The sequence below is a fragment of the Vespula vulgaris genome, chromosome 15 (genome assembly GCF_905475345.1).
Source record: "Vespula vulgaris chromosome 15, iyVesVulg1.1, whole genome shotgun sequence".
Lineage (NCBI taxonomy): Eukaryota > Metazoa > Arthropoda > Insecta > Hymenoptera > Vespidae > Vespula > Vespula vulgaris.
The window spans coordinates 4,405,001-4,430,018 of NC_066600.1; the positions used below are offsets into that span (position 1 = coordinate 4,405,001).

General features: G+C 29.8%; 1 protein-coding gene across 5 annotated transcripts in view; it reads right to left on the reverse strand.

The window, feature by feature from the left end:
- The window catches only part of LOC127069409 (dipeptidase 1-like), a 129,489-nt gene that overhangs the window by 59,326 nt on the left and 45,145 nt on the right, over positions 1 to 25,018 (reverse strand). For 3 of the 5 annotated variants that reach the window (XM_051006401.1, XM_051006403.1, XM_051006399.1), the window contains exon 2: positions 576 to 1,189. In XM_051006401.1, the coding sequence (XP_050862358.1) occupies positions 576 to 818 (243 nt within the window). In that variant the 5' untranslated portion in view covers positions 819 to 1,189. Of the gene's footprint in view, positions 1 to 575; positions 3,028 to 25,018 lie in introns of those variants that run through there. The other 2 variants (XM_051006402.1, XM_051006400.1) reach the window with 2 other exon arrangements.

Here is a 25,018-nt window from a genome sequence, read left to right on the forward strand (position 1 = left end):
TATAGACGGATAATAAATAAAAAAATCACCAAAAGTGCTGTTACTAATTGAAGGTGAGATTTTTCATTTATCAAAAATAAAAGCGAAAAACGATATACGATAAAACTTATTTTACAACAAAATTTTACCCGATTCCTTTATCCTACAAAATACCTTTACAAATATATTAATCTAAAAAATATACAACGTAAGTACATAAACGAATACATATATAAATACATATATAAATAACGAAATCATCGTATGCTGGTATTATTTGATTTGAAACTTTATCATTTATCAAGACACAAAAATTTGATTAAACAAGTCTCGGCTCTCACTCCATTTTACTTTAAATTACATTACTACCAACCTCCACTTTTTTATATTCTCCTTCTTTTTTCCTTTTTCTTTTTCTGAACGAGCCAAAAAGAATCAAGCGCGGAAAAATACAGAACGAGAAGGAATACAAGAAAAAAAATAGAAAAAAAAAAAACAAGAAAATATAGAACAAAGAAAATAAGAAGAAAAAAGGAAGAAAAAAAGAGATGAAAATTAAAAAAGATATGTAACATCTAAAGAAGAAAATAACTTACCTGAGAATAGGAATCGTCTTGATAAGGCGTCGTACGATGATATTCATCGTAGCACCTGCCATCGTAACCGCTCGGTGGTCTAGGATAGGGGTCCTGGACAGCCGCAGCAGCAGCACAGCAATCCGGTATCTGGCCTTGATAACCCTCGAAGGGATACTTGTCGGTTTGGGTAGCAGTACGAGGCACCTGATGTACTCGTTCTTGAGGGCCACTGCCGTAACCAACACCTCCACTGTGATGCATCGTCCAGCCGTTTTTCTAACTCTTCGACCTATCTTTTATCTCTGTTTATCTTTCTTTATATATATATATCTCTCTCTATATCTATCTCTCTCTATCTCTTTCGATTTTCCAGTAACAGGTCTATCAGGCCGATCACAGGACAATCCTCGCACGAACGACGCGATACTTAATCGGCTTTACGTCAACGAACTTTGTCTCTATTACCAGCTGTCGCTGGTGACGATGCTTCTGCAGTCGTTGCTGTCGTTGCTGTTCCTCTTGATACGGATCCATCGTCTTATTTTGTTCGATCTTCTTTCTCTTACTCTCTCTCTTTCTCTCTCTCTCTCTCTCTCTCTTCTTCTTCTCCTTCTTCTTCTCCTTTCGAAAACCTTAGATAGAATAAGAGAACCTCTATGAGTTCCTTTCGGCTTTGATTATGAAACCGTTCAGGTTGCCGTTCATTAGCGATACATCAGATCGATGTTACGCCCGATGTATCTCTTTCTCTCTCTCTCTCTCTGTCTCATTCTCTCCCTCTCCCTCCCTCCCTCCCTTTCTCTCTCTCTCTCTATTTCTCTCTGTTCATGCGCATCCTCCTATACCAAAGAAAGTTTGTGTATATATGTATATACATAAATAGAGATCCTATAAAAAATTTATTACACGAGGATAGGGTAAATAACCATAAAAGGAACGGAAATTCTTATCCGGAATTATACTTAGCTTAATGTAATTTTTTAATTGGGAATATAAGCAGATATGTTCTTTTTTTCTTTTCTTTTTTTTTCAATAATAAGAAAGGATTGATGCTCTCTCTCTCTCTCTCTCTCTCTCTCTCTCTCTCCTTTTCTTTTTTTTTCTTATGGCATGGCTATCATATATTTGATTATCCTAACTCTGACATATGTAGTGCATTATTAACTCATGCTGGGAATAAACGTTTCTAAAATCAAAAAGGAAAATAAAAGTTAAAACAGGATCTTGTCGTCTGCTTTCCCGAAGTTCAACAAGTCGAGTTATCTTGAACTTTTTCACTTCAGTTTTCCTTAACTCCTCTTATAACGCGATGTAACTTCGAAATCACGTTTGTCTATAATTTTTGAGTCTCCTTTTATTATATATATTTTTTGTCCCTATTTTTTTTCTTTTTGCCGGATTAGTTTAATCGTTATACTGCGAAAGAACGTGTCAAAAGTCTTTGAACGTGTAAATGATTCGAAAGATGATTTTCAAAATCAATTACTCTTTTCCATTATCTTGTTAAACTTGTATAATAATCACACTTGTAATTTTACAATCTGAAACCAAACAAAAACTTAGTCCGGAATTTACGAAAAAGAGTAATTGATATTAAATATCACCTAGGAATGTTTGGTCCATAGAAAGATTTATCATGTTCCAACCGGTATCAACTTTCAGATCAAATAATATTTTTTCTTCCTTTCTTTTTTCTTTGTTTTAACGCACAGAAAGTTATATGAAGTTAATGGATCAGCTCGTTTGTTAAGTCTAATCAATCAATTTACTTCGTAATTTGAATCGGTAGAGTTAACACTCAGGTTGCCTATGACGACGACGACGAGGACGACAACGACAACCTAGATTAATAATTAGATGTTCGCAAGGTTTCCTTAACATACAATGCTATCATCTACGAGTTGTGTTGTGCAAGTTCTTCCTCTCTTCTCTTACCGCATCTTCATCGTCGTCATCGTTCTTCTCTTCAATCTCATCGTATCTTCCCGACATCGATAGGGCACGTTTAATTTCGAACAGACATATATACACATACATACAGACCAAACTACACACCACACTCACCCACTCAGTCACAAAATTTCTCTCCTATTGCCTCTCAAAATCAAGGTCACGCATTGTTCGCATTGTCCACGGTTTATCGACCGACAAAGAAAATTTATGAAGGTTCCCTACAGATTTTCTCTCTTTCTCTCTCTTTCTCTGTGTATCTCTGTCTCTCTGTCTCTCTTTTCTCTCTTCGTTATTTAGAGAAATCCTCGTAGTTGTGTGATCGCGATGGCGGCGACATCGCTACCCACCTTCTCCTAGCCGCGGCTATGCTTTCACAAAGCTTTCACGGATAACGTGTAACCTTAATTAGAACGACGATCGAACGAATTGGAAATTACAGTGTTGACGTCAAAGAGATAGGAGGCATAGCAAACACGATGAGAAGAGAGAAAGAGAGACCTCAGAAGGTTCGATATGACCGTAAAACTTCTCGTCCTTGTCTTTTGTGGATCCTGCGAGTGATTTTAACTTTATCGGAATATATATATATATATATATATATATATATATATATATGCATCTATGTATATATGTATGTATATATGTATGTATATTTGTATGATGTATATATGTATATATGTATGCATATATGTATGTATGCATGTATGTATGTATGTATGTATGTATGTATGCATATCTACACTAGGTGTTTCGTTTTAATATACCCACTAGAATTTCATTTAAATATACTGGGTGAATCAAGTAAAATTGGAATATTCACAAATACCGCAAAATCTCAGTTATGATATATTGCTTGTGAAATTCTGTTCACCGTTTTATATTTCAATGTATATTTAATATATACTGCAAGTTTAATAAAATTCTAAGATAACATAATATAGTAGTATCATTGATACAAATGCTATTATATAATTGCTATGATATTTCTATTTACAGTGATCACAATAAAGAAAGTATTTCATTTAAAAGGTATATCTATGACCACTGTTTTAGAAAATATAATCTTTGATTTGTATTTTTTTCTTTTTTTTTCTTCTATTTTTCTCTATTTTATTTTTTACTTAATCAGTCCCTTCGAATCAATTTGCCAAACATTTTTTCTTTTTCCAATTACAAATTATTTTACGAGATATTTGAACATATTGATCTAGTAAATATAATACCATGTAATACAAATGTTCAAAGAATTTTTTAAAGAACGTTTTTTATTAATATTAAATTTAAACATTTGTTTTTAATGTTAAATTTAGAAGTTGGAAAGAAATTTTACTTCAATTGTTACCGAACATCTTGTATATATATATATATATATATATATATATATATATATATATATATACACATACATACATTCATATATATATATATATCATATATTATACATACATACATATATTATACATTATATATATATATTCTACCCATATAAGTAGACACACACACGGAGAAACAAGATGTCTGTCTTTGTGTAAATCTTAATCTATATAAAAATTGCGTAATACACGTACGCTTCGAAGATCAGAGACGAAACATTTAATCGTTCCGCTTTTCTTGCACGCTAATTGCATGCGAGGACAAAGGAACTTTTATTATCGTCGTATTCCTCGTTAAAAATTTGTTTGGATCCCTCGTCATTTCTCTTCCCTTATCTTTCTCTCAACCTCCCGACATCACTATTATCATTTCGAGCACACTCTAAAACCTGGTCCAATTGTTTTCCCGTTGTTCGGTATTTTTATCGTTAGAAACACGTCCGATTCGTTATCGCGTCCGTTCTGAAGTTTTTCGGTTCACAAAAGTAAACTCGCTTCTGAAACGATTCGTTCACGTTCTTCTTGCGATTCTAAAAAGCGCTGCTTTCGTACACGCACGTATGCACGCACAAACACAATGTTTCTGATAATTTTTTTGAGAAGAAAAGAAAAAAAGAGAAATCGAACAAAAGAAAAATAAAATAAAATAAAATGAAAATATACAAACATTCTAATCTTCTCGTAAATTAATAAATGTATTTTAAATAAAGATATTAAAACATCGTTAAAAGATTTACCATAATTCTGATTTTTTTAATTGCGGATACGAATGATTTACACGTTTATAAAAATTACGAAAATTTTACTTTATGCCAGTTTAAATTATATGATTATACTCAAATATATATATATATATATATATATATATATATATAATATTCATACATATATAGATAATGATAGAAAAAACGTCACGCTATTTTAAAAAGAGTTGTGGAATATTTTCTTCTTTGTTTTTCTTTCCTTTTTTTCTTTTCTTCCTTTTTTTTAATGAAAGAAGGAATTTCGAGGTAAGCTTAGAGTCTCGGAACAAAAACTGAAACTCAACTAATTCGTATCGGGGTTCTTCTCTCATTGTTTCTCTCTCTCCCTCTCTCTCTCTCTCTCTTTCTCCTCTCTCTCTCTCTTTCTCTCTCTTTCTCTTCCTCCTTTCTTCTTGCTCTTCTTTGCTCGAAAGCAGAGCTCGAGGCTACTCGATTAACGAAGCGAATATCGTTTTCCTTTCGTTATATCCTCGCTCTGTAGCAAGAACAAATTGTCTCGAAGCTGCACGTTACGTCGTCGGTTCTATTCGCTTCGTGGCCAATCAACCGACTGCTACCCTCCATTCTCCCCACTACCCTGCCATCACCATCGTCACTATCACCACCACTACCACCACTACTATTCTCGATCTTATCGTGCTAATCGAAGTGTCACCTTCTTAATTTCTTCGCTATTATATTCCTCCAATCTCCACGATAGAAATCCCTATATAGATACTTATTTATTTACTTACTTATTTCTTTTCCTTTTTTATTTATTTTTTCTCTTTTTTCCTCGAGATAAATCGTATTATCAACGTAGAGAAATCCTTTTTTTTGTTTTCTTGTCAACTCCTTGAAATTTTTCTTACCGATTGATATTAGTTCATCGAGAATCGTTAATCGGCAAATATCAGTTAGAAAAGCCGAGAAATCATTCGAATGTTATTTCTTTTCTTTCTTTCTTTCTTTCTTCTTTTCACGCTAACGAAAGATTCGAATTTGTTTGTTTGTTTTTTTTTCCTTTTTTTTCTTTTTTTTTTCACGCTACTACGATACGAACCACGGCAAATGAGAAGACACGTTGTATCTGTTTGGAGTAAAGCTTTTCTCGTGTGTCTTTGATGATGCTTATTGAGTAGCCTGCAAATACTGCTACCTCGATGGTACTCGACTTAAAGCAACACGATTTTTAAAGGGAACCTTTAACGAGCTTCTCACGCCACATCTCATTTTCAATCCTTTTTTCTCCCTTTTTTTTCTTTATTTCCTTTTCTCTTCCACTTCTCTCTATCCATTTTCCATCGTTATTACGCGCGATGGAGCGTCGTTTTAGTTATTTATCGTGAAATCACGACGAACGAAAGGACACGGAGTCAACTGAGATAATTAATATAGAAATATATACGGAGAGATAGTATTTAATATATAATTATTTGGTATTGTTTAACAATTGCATTTATTGTAACTACGTATTTAACGTAATTAATATTAATATTTACATAAAGTATTATGAGCAATTTAATAGTGAAATAGTATTTAATATAATGAGTATTAATTTTCTTTTATTATCATTGAAATTATTAATAGTTTAGTAGTAAACATTAAATATAAGTTATAGTATTAATATATTCTTTTTAATATTATTAAAATCATTAGTAGTTTAACAGTTAATATTTAATAAAGTAAATATTACTGTATATAACATATTATTAATATTATTAGAAAATAGTTTAATAGTAAATTAGCATAATAAAGTAAATATTGATTAATATCTATAGAAAAATTTTTTTTATTTCATTGAATATCTCTCTCTCTCTCTCTAATTATGATATTAATTGAAAAAACTTCTGCAATTCTAAGAGAAAGAGAGAGAGAGAGAGAGAGAGAGAGAGAGTATTATAATTCTTTAAATGTCTTAATATTGATCCAAACACCTTTTCCCATTATTACATATTTCAATGAAATTCTCGTGAGCTTATTAAAATAGAACACTCTGTGTATGTTTACCTATACCCTTTTATACTATACATAACCACATATACAAACACACATATACACACATACACAGAACTTCGTACGAGTCGCTTTTCATTTTCATAATAAAAAAAAAGAAAAAAATATACAGTACATTATATATTATACATAAGTATATGCCCCAATATAATTCATTCTTGCGACTTGTTAAACTTTATCGTTTACCTATTGAATCGTCGAAAACGGAGCAATAGAAATTTTATCCGGGTCACCGGTGAAATTGACATGATATTCTAAAATACAACTATATAGATAGTTAATTGTGGGTCAGCGGATTATGCTTTTACAAGTTTCTGTTACAGAGGTTCCTTCCGTAAAATATTCTTTTTCCGAAAGTGAAGTTTGAAAAGGAAGAAAAAAAGAAGAAAGAAAAAAAGAAAAAAAAAATGGGAAGAAAAAAGAAAAAAGAAAAAAAAAAGCTGTTAAGTCATTCTCTGTATAGCATTTCTAAAAATAAACGAGACAGAGAGCGAGGGCGAACGATATCGGAAATTTATTACGAGTTTTGCCTCGATGAACGAGATTTTCTCATGCAACGAAGATCTCTTAGGAATTTATCGGCTACTACTTCGAGGTCTAACCCTCCCCCACCCTTCGGCCTTCCTCCTTCCCCTTCTACTCCTATCCTTCTCTCGACCCACCCCCGCCGCCGAAAAATATCGAAATAATGGCCGTGTCGGTCTGATAAAAGCTTCCGGTGACCTTAATTTTCGTTTGTCACGGCCGCGATTAAAATCCATCCGTAAGAAAATGGGGGGTAGAAAAGGTCCATTAAGACGGTACCAGGAGAATAATCCGAAGTCACGGAACAATCGTAATCGCTTGGCAGGAGTTTACTAGAAGCGTAGTTGTTTTGTAAGGAACTTTACCGTTCAGAGTTTAGCGATAGAGTTTAGACGATGAGAGAGCAGAGCAAGTAAAATAAACGAGAAAGAGAAAGAGAAAGAGAAAAAGAAAGAAAGAGAGAGAGAGAGAGAGAAAGAAAAAGGAAACTTTGATTCTAAATCAAAGGACCGATTATGGCGAATGAATTTCATTCTGATTTCCATCGGGAAATTATTGGCTGACTCTTTCAACCTCATATAACTTAATTCTTTTTTTCTGGCGTAAAAGGAAAAAGGAAAGATAAAAAGAGATCGTATAAAGTAAAAGCAGCGAACTTTAATCCTTGGAATAATCTAATAACCAGTTTGCGATTATTAAATATTTTATTTGAAAGAAGGAAAAAGAACAAACGGAAAAGAATCTTAATTTTGATGACACAGTGGAGTAAAATATTTGTAATATATATGTAATGGAAATTTATACGAGAAAAATATGAATTTCTTATCATATTGTTTGCTTTAAAGTTTCTGTTTAATCGCTTCTGTTTCCACATTTCAGGTCTATAACATTGTTAAGCGAGTTAAAGTGGAAGAAAAGAAGGAAAGAAGATAGAATAAAGAATTGTTTGCAAAAGTACTCGATGTGATTATTATTGCCTGTTGTTATATGATAATTAAATTAGATGGAAATAGCAAAATTAACATTTATAAATTAATGAAATATGAATGAGAATATGAAATAATTATTAAATTATAATTATTATGTAAACCATTTCTTGTTTATTGTAATAACAAAAAGAAAAAAAAAGAAAACATCAATGAATAAACGATATTCGTACTAAACATATCGTAGTCTATAATTTTTTAATTAATTTCAATCATGGACACACATTTCGTGCTGTAAAATAAAAAAATATAAACTCCTTAATTAGGAACAATTGATATGATATGTTACATAAATTGATGAAATAAATCTTTCAAAAATACAAATAATGAAATCAATGTTATAATTTGTAAGTTGTTAAATTCAAATAAAAAGCCGCAACGAGAAGAAAAATATATACAAAGAAAAAAAGGAAGATTCGAACGATTTCATTGCATCGAGTCGTTTTCTCTCCATTTTGTTTTTTTCCTTCTTCTTCTTTTTTTTTCTTCTCCTTCCCCCTTCGTAGGTTACTAGAAAACGATGAGTATCTTTTCCGGGCCAGAAACGTGACTTATGTATTAACAAAACTCTTGCTCGGTGTGTTGGGTACGTTTAAAATGCAGAAATTGCACTTCCACCGATTCATCCTAAAGATCGTTATTACTCCGTTAAGCGAGCACATAGACATACCTACATACACACACACACACAGAAAGACAATGAAAGAGAGACATAGAGAATGAAAGAGAGAGAGAGAGAGAGAGAGAGAGAGAGAGAGAGACAAATAGATAGACACAAACACAAATGAAACTAAGGTTCGAAGGTTCATGTAACCTTCCACTGTCTGACCATTAAGCGTCGGTGGTAGGTAGGTGCGATAAGATTCGTGTGCACTCGCGCGCGCACGAGAGACTCCGTTTCATCGAGGTGAAGCGATGAATTTTATAGCTCGTTTTTTCTATCTTTCTTTTTCTTTCTGTCTTTTTTCTCGCTCTCTCTCTCTCTCTCTCTCTCTCTCTCTCTCTGTCTCCCTTTCTCTCTTCCTCTCTCTCTCTCTTTTTTCTCTAGACCCTCCCATCGAAATAATATAAAGGATACTTAGTCGCACGTGTCCCATTTCTTTTTCTCGAGTACTAAATTATTATCGGCAGATATCTCATTGGAGAAACGATAATATACTAAAGAATTTTTTTTCTGGAATTTCTCGTTTATAATCGAATTAATTTATTTTGATATAAGGTTATTAAAAAAGGTTAAATGAATTTTGAGAAAATTGTGATTATGATAGAATATATCGAATCGTAATATATGTATTTATATGATATCAATTTTTTCTAAATTAAGAATTTCAAAATAATAGTTTATAATAATAATATGTATATATATATAGTATATTATATGCATATATATATATATATATATATATATTTGTATTTTACGTAATAATATCAATATTATATGTGTATATATGTGCGAGTATATATAAAGGGAGGGACAATAAAGTCCTACAGTATAAAAGGAGATCATAATATGTCAGTAACAATTTTATTATAGAAGGACGCTTAAAGGACATATGAAGGTCAACTGATTTTTTTTTAAATAGAACTATACGATTTTCATTGCAATAGACAGTGCAGGTCGATATCCACTATATAAAAGTATTGACCCATATATATCTAAGAATTATTAATTTAAGAGATATTTTAATTTAAATATTAAATATTAAATATGAAACTATGAAGAAAGATACGACTAAAATGTAGTAAAAATAATAAAAAGTAATAGTAAGAAAGTAATGATTTTTTATCTTATTTATATGCTTACGTATAACAGTGATGTAACCTAACCGCAATGTAAGTGTAATATAAGAGCAATGTAAGCGCAATGTAAGCGCAATATAAGTGCAGAGTAAGCATAAAGTCGTTATTACGAGAAAGAAATTCTTTCGTATTTTCGATCATTCAAATTTTTATATTGGCGAGTATTATTTTTTATCTTAAACGAAAAAAAGAAGAAAAAAATTGTACATAATTGTAATAATAAAATTTAAGTGATTTCATTACAGTTATGTTTATCTTATTACGAATTCAATTGTAACAATCATTTTTTTATAATTCAAAATAATTCAATTATAACAAATTCGATTTTATTATATCACGTATGTCATTGCAATATTTAAACAAATAAAGAATAAATTATACTTTAAAATGGTGTTTGTTTCAAATCTGTACGAATCTTAATTTCGGAAATATTCTCGTGTAAACGTTTACATTGAACCACTGACCTATACAATTTCATTCAATTAGCTCGTTGACACACTGACCTATATAAATTCTGAAAATTTACATGCTCATACTATTACTACATTGTTACTACTACGAAAAGATGTACTGCACGAATTATGAATGAAAATCTTTCTAAGGCAATATTTCTGAACCTAAAATTCGTATAGACTTGAAACAAACATTGTTTTCAATTACGATTTCAAAGTAATTGTTATCAATTATAATCTTCATTCATTTAAATAATACGATATATTAAATTAAATAATACGATATATATATATAATAAAATTGATTTTGTTGATAATCTTTTAAATCGAATTTTTTTCTTTTTCTTCTTACTAAGATAATGAAATTGTTAAAACTTATATTATTATACATTAGTGTAAATTTTATTTCCTTTTTCTTTATTTAAAATAAAAAACAGAAGATTCATTAATAGTCACGAATTTGAATGAACGAAAATACAAAAGAAATTTCTTTCGTAGTAACAACTCTACGTTTACTCTACGCTTAGTTTGCGCTTAATTTGCGCTTATTTTGCGCTTATTTTGCGCTTACTCTGCGCTTACTCTGCGCATATCTTGCATATACCTTATACCATTATCGTACGTAAGCACAATATAATAATGCAAGGTAAGCTAAGAGTTTATCACTTTCTTACTACTATTTTCAGCCGCATTTCTCTGTATCTTTTCTTAATAATATTTAAATTAAAATATCTTTTGAACTAATAATTTATATATATATATATATATATATATATATATATATAATACTCTAATAATTTTATATAGTTCATATTAGATTGCGTCCGACATTGCAATAAAAATTGTATAATTTTGTTTAAAAAAATTATAATTGACCTTCGTATGAAGACCTTTAGATATTCTTACTATATTGTAGGACTTTGATAAATAAAGTTTCTCTATTTCTGTAAAAAAAAAGATGGAAATATTCAAGTTGATCAAAATTATTGCTTCATTCTGTAGATATAATACTTTATTTTTAATATTAGTCTTTCGAAATGAATCGACTGTATTTTTTTATTATTTTTCTATTCTACTTTCATTCATCCTAACACAATATATATATATATAATATATATGTGTGTAATATATATATATATATATATATATATATATATATATATATTCGTATATATAATATATATAATATATATAATATATAAGTGTGCATATATATATATATTCTTTTGATTTAGTATTATAATCAACGTTTCCTAAAAAATTGAAATATCTCATTTCGAAACAAATTTATTCGACATATTAGACGGTCACAATTAAATTAATAATTAAAATATGTATACATAATAAAATAAATTAAATTGTATAAGATGTGCGTTTTCAATGTTACAATATTAAAAAATTCAATATATAAAAGCATACAAAAAAAGAAGAAAGAAAGAAATTTGGATCAAACCAATCAGGTCACTTGTTATTACAATATGAATCCCTAATACGATAATTCCTAATAGTTTACTAATACGATAATACTGTTACTTGTAATTGTAAAAGTTTTTTCGATAAATCTTGTGAAAGAAATGACTCGATTCGTAATAAAGGGAAATTAATGTTTTTATGTCAAAACTTTTTTTTTTATTCTTTTCTATCGAACCTTTTATTTTTACTGACACTTTAGAAATATCGAGATTCTTACGAGAGCTGAGATGAGACGAGACTGACTCTCCATCGTTTCGCTTAGCCAATGTTTACGTCGCCGATTTATACAAAGGATATTGAGACGTCCTTAAAATATTACAATATTTATGAAAGAGAAAGAGAGAGAGAGAGAGAGAAATAGATAAAAGAAAGAGAGAGCTACGACAGATAGACAAAACGTAAACAGAGTTTGCCTGGGGTCTGAATATGTTCACGTGTCGTGTTTATTTATTTATGTATGATATTAAAATGTATACCTAAGAGAGAGGGAGAGTGTATATGTATGTATATAAAAAAGAAAAACAGAAAAAAAGAAATGCAGAAATATCTGGTTAGCCAATAAAGTAATGTGGAAGTTTTCATTCAAAAATATTAGTGTTGTTTGTTTAGATATAGAGTACACTATATATGTTTTATTATGTATTATGTTATTCGATATAATAATATGTATTATTATCATTATTAATGACAAAATAAACAATTTCTTATATATATTATTTATTTTATATTGTTTATTAGATATTGTTTATACTGTTTATATACGTATATATATATATATACTAAACGTATTATATTATGTTATATTGTATATTATATTTAAAATGTTATTATATAATTTCGATGTTAATTATTGAACAATCCAATAATTGTTTTGTCTATGAATATGTCTATATAATAATGCATCACCACAAATGAGAGTTTTTTTTAAACGAGATTAGATTCTAGAAGAAGAACCATGACTTATAGGCTAGACGAAGATCATTAATCTTCGAGGACCAGACTAACGCGTTCTTTTTGTAATTACGAAGATCTACTTTCTTACGAGAGAAAGGAAAGATTTGCATATTACCAAAAGAGCCGAACGATTCGAACGTACTTACGATTGGCTAAGTGTTACTTTTTTAATAATGTCTTTCTTTATAAATGTCTTTTTTATAAACTTTGAACCTGCCACTTTTCGATCAAGATGTATAAGATGTATAAGATGATAAAAGTGTATTCAAGATTTGCGATATCTCTCTTTTAAAAATTTCGTAAGAATAAAAAAAAAGTATTTGTAGCGTGTGTGTAAATTAATAGACATAATTAAGATAGACCGTCACTTCTATTATTTTCTAGTATGCGTTATTTTTATTTATATTAATAATTAATATTTTGTTAATATAGAATTAAATATATCTTAATATTAGTGCATATATGTATATCAATAATAAATATTAATAAAATAATAAAATAATAAAATATCAATAAATAAATATATACTAATATATTAGTATATATAAATATGTATTAATATAAAATATATAATATGTAGATGCAATATAAATATAAATAATCTTAAATTATAATTATATAAATATATTCACGTATTTGATAGTAATGATGATGATGATGATAACAATAATAATAATAATAATAATAGTAATAATAATAATAATAATAATAATAATAATAAAGATATTTTTAATCATTTATTGATATTTCTTAATATGCGTGCGTATAATTACAAAAAAGTATTCCTCTTCGGACTCTATTTAACAACAGTAATAATTGGATATAGTTGGGATTAAAAAAAAGAAAAAAGAAAAAAGAGAAAAAAATATAAGATATTTATGTCACGTATTAAAATCTAAATTCATGTAGGTACGTGTAAGCCAATAGTGGAATTTACGTATTCACTTGAGCGTTTTAATGGCTGTACAGATTGACTTAAAATTTTTATTGGAGAGCAAGTTTCATTTAACCAGTAGTCATTTAAAATCTGATTTTGAGATTTCAAATAACGGACATTTTAAATATTAACGAAATTAATAAAAATCGATCACAAACTAATCACGTCACTTAAAACTTAATTTAATTAATATTATAATATTGGAAAATAATTAATAAGAAAAATAATAGTTTCATCTTTTTTAATCTTTTGTCAGATATACAGGATAGAGCACGTAACTAAAACCGCTTATTGTTAGATTATTGTGTAAATAATGATTTTAGTAAAAAAATGTTTCAGATAAGAAAAAGGTAAATGGGTACGTGGTTGGGCATATTTTGATATTATTAATTTTTTTTCCTTTTTTAGGTGGACACGTAAAGCTCATGCAAAGGTCAATTTTGATTTTTCTTTGAAATGGTTATCAATGTTTTCTAAAGAATCGTTATTAAACATAAAACGTGAATAAAAATGTTAAGAAATTGTTGATATTTTGTACTTATAAAAAGAAATAAATAAATACAAATAGTGGCAAGATTATGTTAGACAGGATGGACGAGAAAACAGATTAATGAAATGATAAAAACAATAACTTCGTTTCAAAGAGTGACAGGAAAATCTCCTACATACATATATACATATATATATATATATATATATATATATATATATATATATATATATATAGACATTTATACGAAAACTAAATCCTAGCTGTTCTACAGTAAACAAAGGAAAATGCATTAAGATGTTATTAGTATCAAAATGTTATTAGTCTAATTTAAATTTGTGAAAATTATTAAGATATTAATATATATTTGTATATATAATATCATAAAATCTATATAATCTATATATAAGTATATATATATATATATATATATATATATATATATATAAAATTTTAAATAATTCCATTCAATATAAATACATACACATTTGAATATATTCGATAAAATACCTATTATATTCGAGATTGTTACAAAAATATTAATAAATACATTAATACGTTAAAATATATGATAATTAAATAAATTTATTAATGTACAGTTACATATTAACCTAATAATCAATACTATAAATCTAACTGAAAAATCAAAATTGTCGACCTATTATTACCAATATCTATATATAATATATGAAAATATGCTTGGAAATAAATAAGATTTCATTTAAATAAGACGAAGTGATAGGAAAAAAGAGTAATCTCATTACTTCATCTACCACCCCATATCTTCTACCCACTCCTCACACCAAGATATCGATTTGATATTATATAATATTTTTTGAAAGAAATGGACTCTCAAGGAAAGATAAAAGGAAATAGAAAAAAGAACTTGTGGAAAGGAGTTTCGAGAGGAAACTCGCAACAACGTCCGTAGAAATTAGTTTCGATGTTTCCCATCGGGGGGCTACTAATGCACGAATAAATCGATTCGCGATATCGACGCTGTCGTCATGTCCTCGAGTATCAAGAACGAATGAGAGAAAGAGAGAGAGAGAGAGAGAGAGAGAGAGAGAGAGAGAGAGAGAGAGAAAGATAGAGAGATAGAGAATATATAACAGAAACTCATATACATATATAGCCATTGTGATACCGAACGATGTTGCATAAAGTGCTAACGGTACTTGACGGATGGCGTTAGAAACTTCATTGACGCAATAGCTCCGGCTAGTCTACTAAATTAATTTGGATGAATGATTATCTGGCTAATGCGCTCGTGATACGTTGCAGACATTGCCGAGGAACGCTAATGAATAAGCAAGATTTACGTTTAAATCGATTCTAACGATGCCAAATGTATAATCTTTGATATTCATTTTCAACAAATCGAACGAACGGAAGATTTCTCTTAACAAATTTTTTTTTTGTAATTATTACTATTTATCTATTTATAGTAACATACTATTTATATATTTGTAGGATATCATCGTGGATCTATGAAAGGATCTTGTTAAAGTATTATCTTAGATACTACAGTTCGTTCGATGATCATACTGAAATCCTACTTTGTAAAAATAAAACAGCAACAAAAAGAATAATAATAAGAACAACGAGTAAAATAAAATAGAAAATAAAATATATGTATGATATCATTGAGAATTTGGCCTAGATAAAATTTAATATCTTTACATGCTATCCTTGATTTTCTCTTTTGATATTTCAAAATTTATAATCGAAACGATTAAACCAGATCAATCCGGAAGTTTTACTTTCTTTTATCGTCGAAAGAAGATAAGAAATATTTTCTTTTTTTTTTTTCTTTCTTTCTATTTATACTTATACTTAAATTATTGAAACACCGTCTTTCAATAACTTCTATATCTTTGTACCGATAATTCTGAATAGAATAGAATTTCGATGTACCCTCCGCGGTTTATCCTATTAACCTGTCAGTCCAGCATTGACTGTAAATTGGAGGTTTGAATCGTGTCCGTGGCTACGTTGGTCATCCTCGACACCATTTAATTCTTCTCCCCCTCCCCCCTTCTCCTCGCCGTATATGTGCGATTCCACATCGAATATACCTCTCTCGCTCCGCATTCTCTTTTGACATTGATGCGAATATCGTTCGTGAATGCATGACACGTCGTCTATGTCAGTATTCGATGAAAAAGTAAAAAAAATATATATATATATAAAAGAAAAGAAAAGGAAAGGAAAGAAAAAACGAGAGAGAGAGAGAGAGAGAGAGAAAATTTTGTCATCAATCGTAACGAAGGTAGTAACTTTCCAAGTTTTTTTTTATTTTTGATTTTCAAAAATAAAAATTGTTCAATAAATTATCGACCTGAAAGACATCGATCGAACCAGAAAGATTTTAATTCTGAGTTTTAAGTTTTAGAATAATTACAACTTTTCTGAAAGTTCTCAAAATTGATTACGTTCAAAATTTGAAATTAGAATCTAAGTTTTACGATTTAGGTATTAATATTTATTGATAAAATGTAAAAAGAGAGGGATATAAAAATTAGAAAAATGATTATACGGAAATATAAAAGAATATATTATAATACATATATGTGTATATGAAAAGTATAAAGAAATAATTTAGAGGGATATCAAAGTTATATAAATCGTGTATATATATATATATATATATATATATATATATATATATATATATATACATACACGACTTATATAATTATATTATGTCTGTCATCATTCTATTAATTTATAATGTCCTATGATTGATGTGTCTGTATTAAACGTTGATATTAACTAACTATAAAATATGAAAAAATTATAGATTAGTATAAATGAGAACGACGATGATCGATTTTAATCGCACTGAAAACTATTACTATTTCTACATTTTTTTCCTTTTTTTTTTTCTTTTTTATTTACAACTATATAAACTGACCCAGTATTACGGTCTAGAAAAGTTTGATTCCTCTTGAGGAAATAAATCAAAACTGTAAAATAACATTTCTCTCTTTTGTTTGTTTCTTTTTTTATTTCTTTTTATGTGAAACTTTGTTTTCGAGGATATAGATTGTAAATATTAATCGAGTACACGTGCACTTAACTCAACGGTAGTTAAAAGTAATACCGATCAAATCCTCGTTTATAAATAAAATCAATATCACAGGTAATCCTAATTCCTTATTAGCCTTTTGCTTGTTACTCTGAAATATTTATAAGGGAGAAATAATTAAGAAAGAAGAAATATAATTATAATAATAGCATAGATAAACTATATGATCATTTAATTATTCAATTTTAATAAAATAGTAACTAGTATATATATATATTTATATATATATTTATTTATATATATGTATATATATAAATTTTAATTTAATTTTCATTAAAGAAAATTTGTTCCAAATCGACCACCTTGCACAACTTTTAAAAGCGGGAAAACTTCGAAAATTGGATAACACGGGATACAAAGTCGTTGCACACTTTACAAACTATTTTCTTTCTATTGTCTGTTACGTACATTCGTGTTACGAATGCTAAGAACAAGAGAGAGAGAGAGAGAGAGAGAGAGAGAGAGAGAGAAAGGAAGCAGCAAAATAAGTCGAAAATTTTTTAGCGAATTTAAGATTCGACTTTATAAATTTGACAATAATATGAGATATTTTTTGGAAATAAAATTCTTGAAATAAATAATAAATTTTTCTAAATTGAGAGAATAAAGATCTCGTCTATTTTTAGGGTAAATAGCATGAAGTGAAGTGAAATTGACGATGCTTGAGTTTCTTTAGTCGAATTTTCGGTCTATCGTGTGCTACCATAAAGTCGAATATATAGGGAGCCGATCAAACAGATAAAAACTCCTTTTTTCTTCGAGTGTTCCGATTTCTAGCATTCAAGTTGAGTCTTAGACCTAGTTGAAATGGTTGTCCCGATTTCTAGCATTTATACCAAACTCTATCGTAGAAATTCACGTCGTTTTCGACGTTCGCGAAAGGAGAAATCACAATAGTAATTTTTTTTTATGAATTATTAAATGTGTTCACGGAATGTTGGATTAAAGTTTAACGTTGAGAAAAATTGTATTACAAGGAAAAGAACCATGAAAAAAGAATGTGTCGTCTCCTGGCGAAGCAAGGGTTTTTATATCCTCTGAAAGGATCCTGCTAAAAAGGACATAGAATAAAGGAATTTCTTTCGTTAATAATTCAATTTTTTATTGCCACTAATTTTTTCCCTCTTTCTTCTTAAGTCTTTGTCAATTCTTTTTGCCTTGCTTGTATTTTTTCTTCTTTTTTTTTTTTTATCTTATCATCGGAATAGCATATTCCTATTCAGTGTTTAAATTTGTTCTTTTCTCCAACCGAAAATTGTTCATCTAAAACAAATATCTATACACGTTTATACGTCTGTATCGCTCGCACATTAGTCTATTGTTTGCGAAAAAAAAACCGAAAAAAACAACAAAATAAAAAAAGCAACGAAACAAAACAAAAGATTTGTTGACGCAGACACGACCGTAAAGCGTTAGTCGAAATGCGTATTTTGAAAATTCGTTATCGATTATATAGAGTTAGAGAGTCTCACTGTTGGAAGCACAATAATTATGCGATAAAAGCCCGATGGATTTTGCAACGCAAATCACGATCCAGCAATCTCCCTGGTGGCCCTATTCGACGATATGTAGAGATATAAAAGAGTACATGGTACACGATTGAAAAAGCGATTCCAAGCGGACGCATAAGCGCGTGTATCGCGTTGCAACGAGTGGATAGGGTGATCGATACGTTCCAAACATTTTTCATCGATCGAAAAATATAATCAGATAAACATGAAAATAACGATGGGAATTGAAAACTCAGCGATGATCACATCGACTATACGATGACATATTCGGAATTTGTTCGTTCCGAGCTGATTTTTACACACCAAAACCACATTCGAAAAATCGCATAAATTTTTCTTTTAGATATAAAATTGTCATACAATCTCTAATGAAACAAAACAAAAAAGTAAAAAAGAAAAGAAAAAAGAAAACGGAGAAAAAAGAGAACAGAAATGAGAAAAAAAAAATAAAATAAAAAAGTACAAAAATAATAATCGAAGAAATCGATATTTATATGAATCTATTAAACGGATTAATGATCGATCGTTCACGTTCGAGTAGAATCGGTCGTACGAATTTTTCAACCAATACGTTTGAAAATAATTCGAAGCAATAAAAAAAAGGGGGGGAGAAAAAAACTAAAAGGAAAATAAAAAAAGAAATTTGTTTAAATTAAAGGAAAGAAAAACGTTCGAAGTACTTCTTGTTGACAGAAATTTTATCGATAAATTCATCGAAAAGTTAGTTGAAAATTTCGGCCCTCGATGCGGCACAAATAGTACATACTAGTACGGATCGATCGGAAAGTTTTTCAGAGTCGGAACGAAATTTTTCTTTTTCTTTCTTTCTTTACCTTTCTTTTTTTTTTTTTTTAACACGATACATCGTAAGTAAGGTTTTACGAGTAAACCAAGATCTAAATTATAGGTATACATATATAATATATATGTATAAAAAGAAAATATATATGACTCGTGGGAGGCACTTTATATTCTATCGTAGTAGAGACGAGTCTCGCGAAAGAGAAAGAAAGAAGAGAAAGAGAGAGAGAGAGAGAGAGAGAGAGAGAGAGAGAGAGAGAGAGAGAGAAGGTGATAATGGTGGATCGACCACGCAAAGAGACATCCCTATATCGATTTCCCAAAAGAAATATGAAGCTCGTCGGTTGGCGAGCGGTAAGAGGGTAGACGGGATGTATGGGGGTAGGATGCGAATACTCGAGAGTGAAATTTCGTCCGTGTCGAGATGCGAAAACGAACGAATAGAAAGGGAAGCAGAGCAATTTGCGGAGGAGAAGATACCAACAGCTGTCTGTCCTTTTCTACGTTGGTACATACCTACATACATATTTCTTTTCGAAGCAACTACTACTAGAGGGGGAAAAAAAATTTTTTTTGAGAGAAACAGAGAGAGAGAGGGAGAGATGCAAAGGAAAGAACGCACTTTCACGGACTCGTTCTCAATTTCCAGGAGCGTGCGCGCGTGAGGACCGACGAGAGAGAAAGAGAGAAAGAGAAGAGTGTATATGAAAGAGAAAGAGAGAGAGAGAGAGAAAGAAAGGTGTAGTACTGGGTGGGAAAAGAGCGAGAGTCTGCATTTTTAGCGATCCTCGAATCGCTCCGAGCGAAACTATTTCTCTATTCGTACGACTACGACTATGTAACATTGTATCGCTAGTATGTGAAGGCGAACACATTCAACGCCATATAGGTACATAGTAAGTTCCTTTCATGATCCTTTCGAGGTGTCCTTACGTTCGAGCCAAGTGCTCCCTACTTCTTTTCTATTTCTCTGAAATTGTACGGATCGAAATATACCTCTCTCTCTCTCTCTCTTTCTCTCTCTCTCTCTCCTCTTCTATCTTTCTCTTCGTAGTCTCGAAGGTACGCAGCATCTTCACTCTCCCTTCCAATTCACCCGTTCCTTTAATCTCGTCTCTCTTCGTTGAGGAAGACGCTTGGACCATCTTGATAGAATCATCGATCAACGACACCGAACGAGAAAAGAAGGATTTGTTATATCTATTTTTCTCTATCTATCTATCTATATATCTATCTATCTATCTTGAGTAGAATATTAGAAAATTGTTAGGATAGATTTATTTTGATATTGGTGTGCGACGTCTCTTTATCTCTTCATCTCTTTATTTATTTTTCACTTATCTTTCTATCTTTTTCTTATTTATCTTTTTCTTTCTTATTTACCTCTCTATTATTTTCTCGCCCTTCTCTTTTTCTCTTCTTCTTCTCTCTCTCTCTCTCTCTCTCTCTCTCTCTCTCTCTCTCTCTCTCTCTCTCTCTCTCTCTCTCTCTCTTTCTTTCTTTGTCTTTCTATCTCGCTAAACTTATAAAATTGATTTATTAATTATTCTTAATTATCATGGATATTATGATCATTAATTTATTAAATTCTTTGCACGAGATCAATTATGGATTTAATTAAGTATAATTTCTTTAATTAAATATAATTTTTTTGTATAACTTAATAACTTTCATTTCAAATAAATTAATACTTGAGAATAATATGTGTATATATATTTTCTTTTTTCACACATTCAGTATCATCGTGTAATGAGAAATAATTATCCAAATATTATAGTCTATAACTGCAAATATAGAAATAAAAATTAGAGATATACCGGCCATTAGACATTAAATTACATTTATTTTTGTACAATTTGAATTTATATTTTTTAGTGTGACAGTTCGTCCTCACTTTTTCCATCCCCGCTATTGTACACGGCCCGAGGCGATCCCACCTCCACCATCTGTTCTTAAATTCGCCAATGCACGAGATATCTCGAGAATTGATTTCTACTCATCCAATTCAATCGATAACAATTGAAATGTTTGAACACAATGTAGAATATCTCGTTGTATTTTAAAATCAAGTTTCGCTATATAAAAGAAAGATAAGATATATGAGTTCTTTTAAAAAATCAAAAAGAAATTATTCTTTCGTATTTTTTTTTCTACTTCTTATGATAATACGTAATTATATCATATTAATATAATTCATTAACAATATAATATAATTTAATAAATTTATTCGATTTTTATTAAGTTTTTATTAGTAATATCATTTAATGAATTTGATTAATTATTATTAGTATAATTTATTAAATAATACAACGAGAATATTGTTTAAAAGTTCTCTTCATCATATTCATTAGAATATTTATGATTCTAATAGATAATTTTAATTTATAAGAAATTTCATGTAATAAGATTGAACGTCGAAAAACAAAAATATATTTTTTCTTTGCATCAAAGAGTTTAAAACCAGAAATCTTGTTTAAAATTTTTTTTTTCGTTTCTAATACAATTTATATTTCTAATGGTATTAAATTATTTATCACATTAATACTTAATGTGATAAAAATATCAAATTAAATAAAAGAAAAAAGAAGGAAAGAAAAAAAGTAACAAAAAATGAATGAAATGGAAGAAGCGCAACCAAAAAATATCAATGTAGTCACGCATTTGAATAAACAAATTTTTTTACTGAAACAACAATTTTTTTTCCTTTATGCATCGATTTATTCGCGCATTTTATTTCGAGTAGAACAATTGGACCAGCAAGATTCGTAGGAATATATAATTTCTTCAAACCATTTTCGAAAAAGGAAAAAACAAAAAAAAAGAAACAAAATCTACAAACGCGAACTCATCATAAAATTCACAAACTTTTTAAACATTAATATCAACTAGTTCGAAGAAAGAACAAACGTTTACACTTGGGATATGTGTTCTCTCGCAAGGTATTATAAAACGTTGCAATCTTTTTATATACCTATGTACATGTGTAATTAAAATTGCATTTCTCAGAAAAAAGTATGAAGAAACAAAATTTTTTATATCTCCGGACATTACATGTGTATGTGTATGTCTCTTTCTCTCTCTCTCTCTTTCTCTCTGTGCGTGTGTTTCTAGAGAGAAAGAATGAGAAAGAGAAAGAGGAAGAGAAAGAGAAAGAGGAAGAGAGTCAACAAGACAGAAAGGTCACGAGTCGACAGACGTTTCATACGAATTTCTATGAATTCAAGAGTAACCTGATTTTTCCAGAGCCAGGAGTCAAACGTATTTTTCCATTTTCACGTTGTCAGCAGGCCGTATATCGGCATAAAGTCGAGAAAGGATCGTTACGAGTTCCTGCCGGCGCCGACAGGTATCCGGATTCGGATCTTGTTTATCGAATTCCAATTTCTCTTACGAATCTAGCCGTTATTTCAGTTGAATCTAAGAGGGCACGGTGTACGGAACGTTCGTCTTCGTAGGAAAGTAGAACAAAAAATACACATACCTACATTTTTCAAGGTGCATTAACTTCCCCCTTCTGTGTTACATACGATACTCGAACGATACTCGTCGTACTCTGATACGGTTCAACTTCGACTATCCAGCGAAAACAAAAAAGAAAAAAAAGAAAGGAAAAAGCATTACGGAAAGAATATGTTCTCTCGAATGTGTTTTCTCTTTTATGTTACTCTAGTCTATTCCAAATAATTTATTTCAAGTATATATTCCTTGATATCATTACCAACGAAGGAAATATTTAGTTATGTACGCGTATAATTTTAAGATTTTTAAATAAATTTTCAAATACGATGAGAGAGCAAGTTGAATAAACAAATATCATAAATAATTGTCTTCTAATAAAGGGAGAGAGAGAGAGAGAGAGGGAGAGAGAAAGAGGGTGGTTCTTTAATAAAAAAGAAATAAAAATACAATTTATTTTCAAATAGAAGTGAATCAAAACGTCGTAGAAAAATTAATAATTCTGAATGAAAGACAGATTCTTTCATTCGACGTATTAAATAAACCATCTATTCTAACGTAAAACTTCCGTTCGATATTTTGGATTATCGAGTTTATCAAAAAAGAAGAGATCACGACATATAATCAATATATATTTTTAAAATATTGCGAGTTAGTAGATAACTTCGTAATACCTTTTTGTTCGTAATTCTCTAGTCGTTTCTTTCTCTTCTTTTTTGTTTCAAGACATTAATTTTAATTCCTTTTCTTTTTTCCCTTTATCGACGTCGAACAAAAAAAGAAAGAACAAAAAGATTTTTATCATAAGAAGTCCTTAAGAAACCAATAATCTTGGTTTAAAAAAGTTCTCTTATGTTACGTATTAAACGAATGACCTATTCTATTAACATCCATCCATTAAATTACTTTATCGACTTCGTTTAAGGGACCAACCTTCGTTATTTTTCTTTTCTTCAGAACATATCTACATGTATCAGTTCCCTCACTTTGTACTTTCTTTCGTTTTAACACTCCAATCACGACTTTATCTTATTGCATCTCTTTGGTGTTTTAAGTGAAAGAGAGAATGAGAAAATGAAAGTGTAGAGAGTTGGAGAAAGAGAGAGAAAGAGAGAGAGGAAGAGGAAGAGGAAGAGTTGGACGAGGCTTCACAGTTTAACCTTCGAGGAGTTAAACGTATACGCACACGACTTCCCAGATCAATGGCCTTTGTAAGTAGATAATAAGTTTAAACTACGTTAACTTCGTTAACGAAAGAGAGAGAGAGAGAGAGAGAGAGAAAGAGGGTGGGTTGAGAGGAGGTTTAGGGGGAGGTCGAGGTAGGTGGAGGGGAGATGTGACAGTTTGTCGATAAAGCTCGTGAAATACAAAGGAAAATATTACCAATGCGAGAGAAAGAGAAAGAAAAATGAGAAAGAGTGCTTGGATCCGTACCAAGAGCTTCGTCATCTCGTTAACCCTCTCTCCCCTTTTTTTTTAGTTTTTTTTTAGCCTTGTTTCTTTTTCTTTTTTTTTCTTTCTTCTTCCTTTCCTTTTTCCTTTTTCTTTTCCTCTTTTTTTTTCTTTTTTTTTCTCTTTCTTTTACATCGAGAACGAAAGACAGTTTGTATTTCGGAAATCACAAAACGTTTTCTGTTATAGGACGATACGTTGCTACTATCGCTTGTTGTCTTCCATCCAATAGATGGGAAACGTTTATTTCCGAGAAAGCATCTCTATCGAGTGAATAGAAATAATATATCGTGAGATAAATAATGCAGAGATAGGAGAAAATATCTTGTTAAATAAATTTGTGAAATACGTTAATAGAAACGAGTCATGTGTTGATTATGATTATTAAAAAATATTAAAATTCTTTTATATATGTTTCTGTTCTTTTCTTTTTTCAAATGCTCGAAAC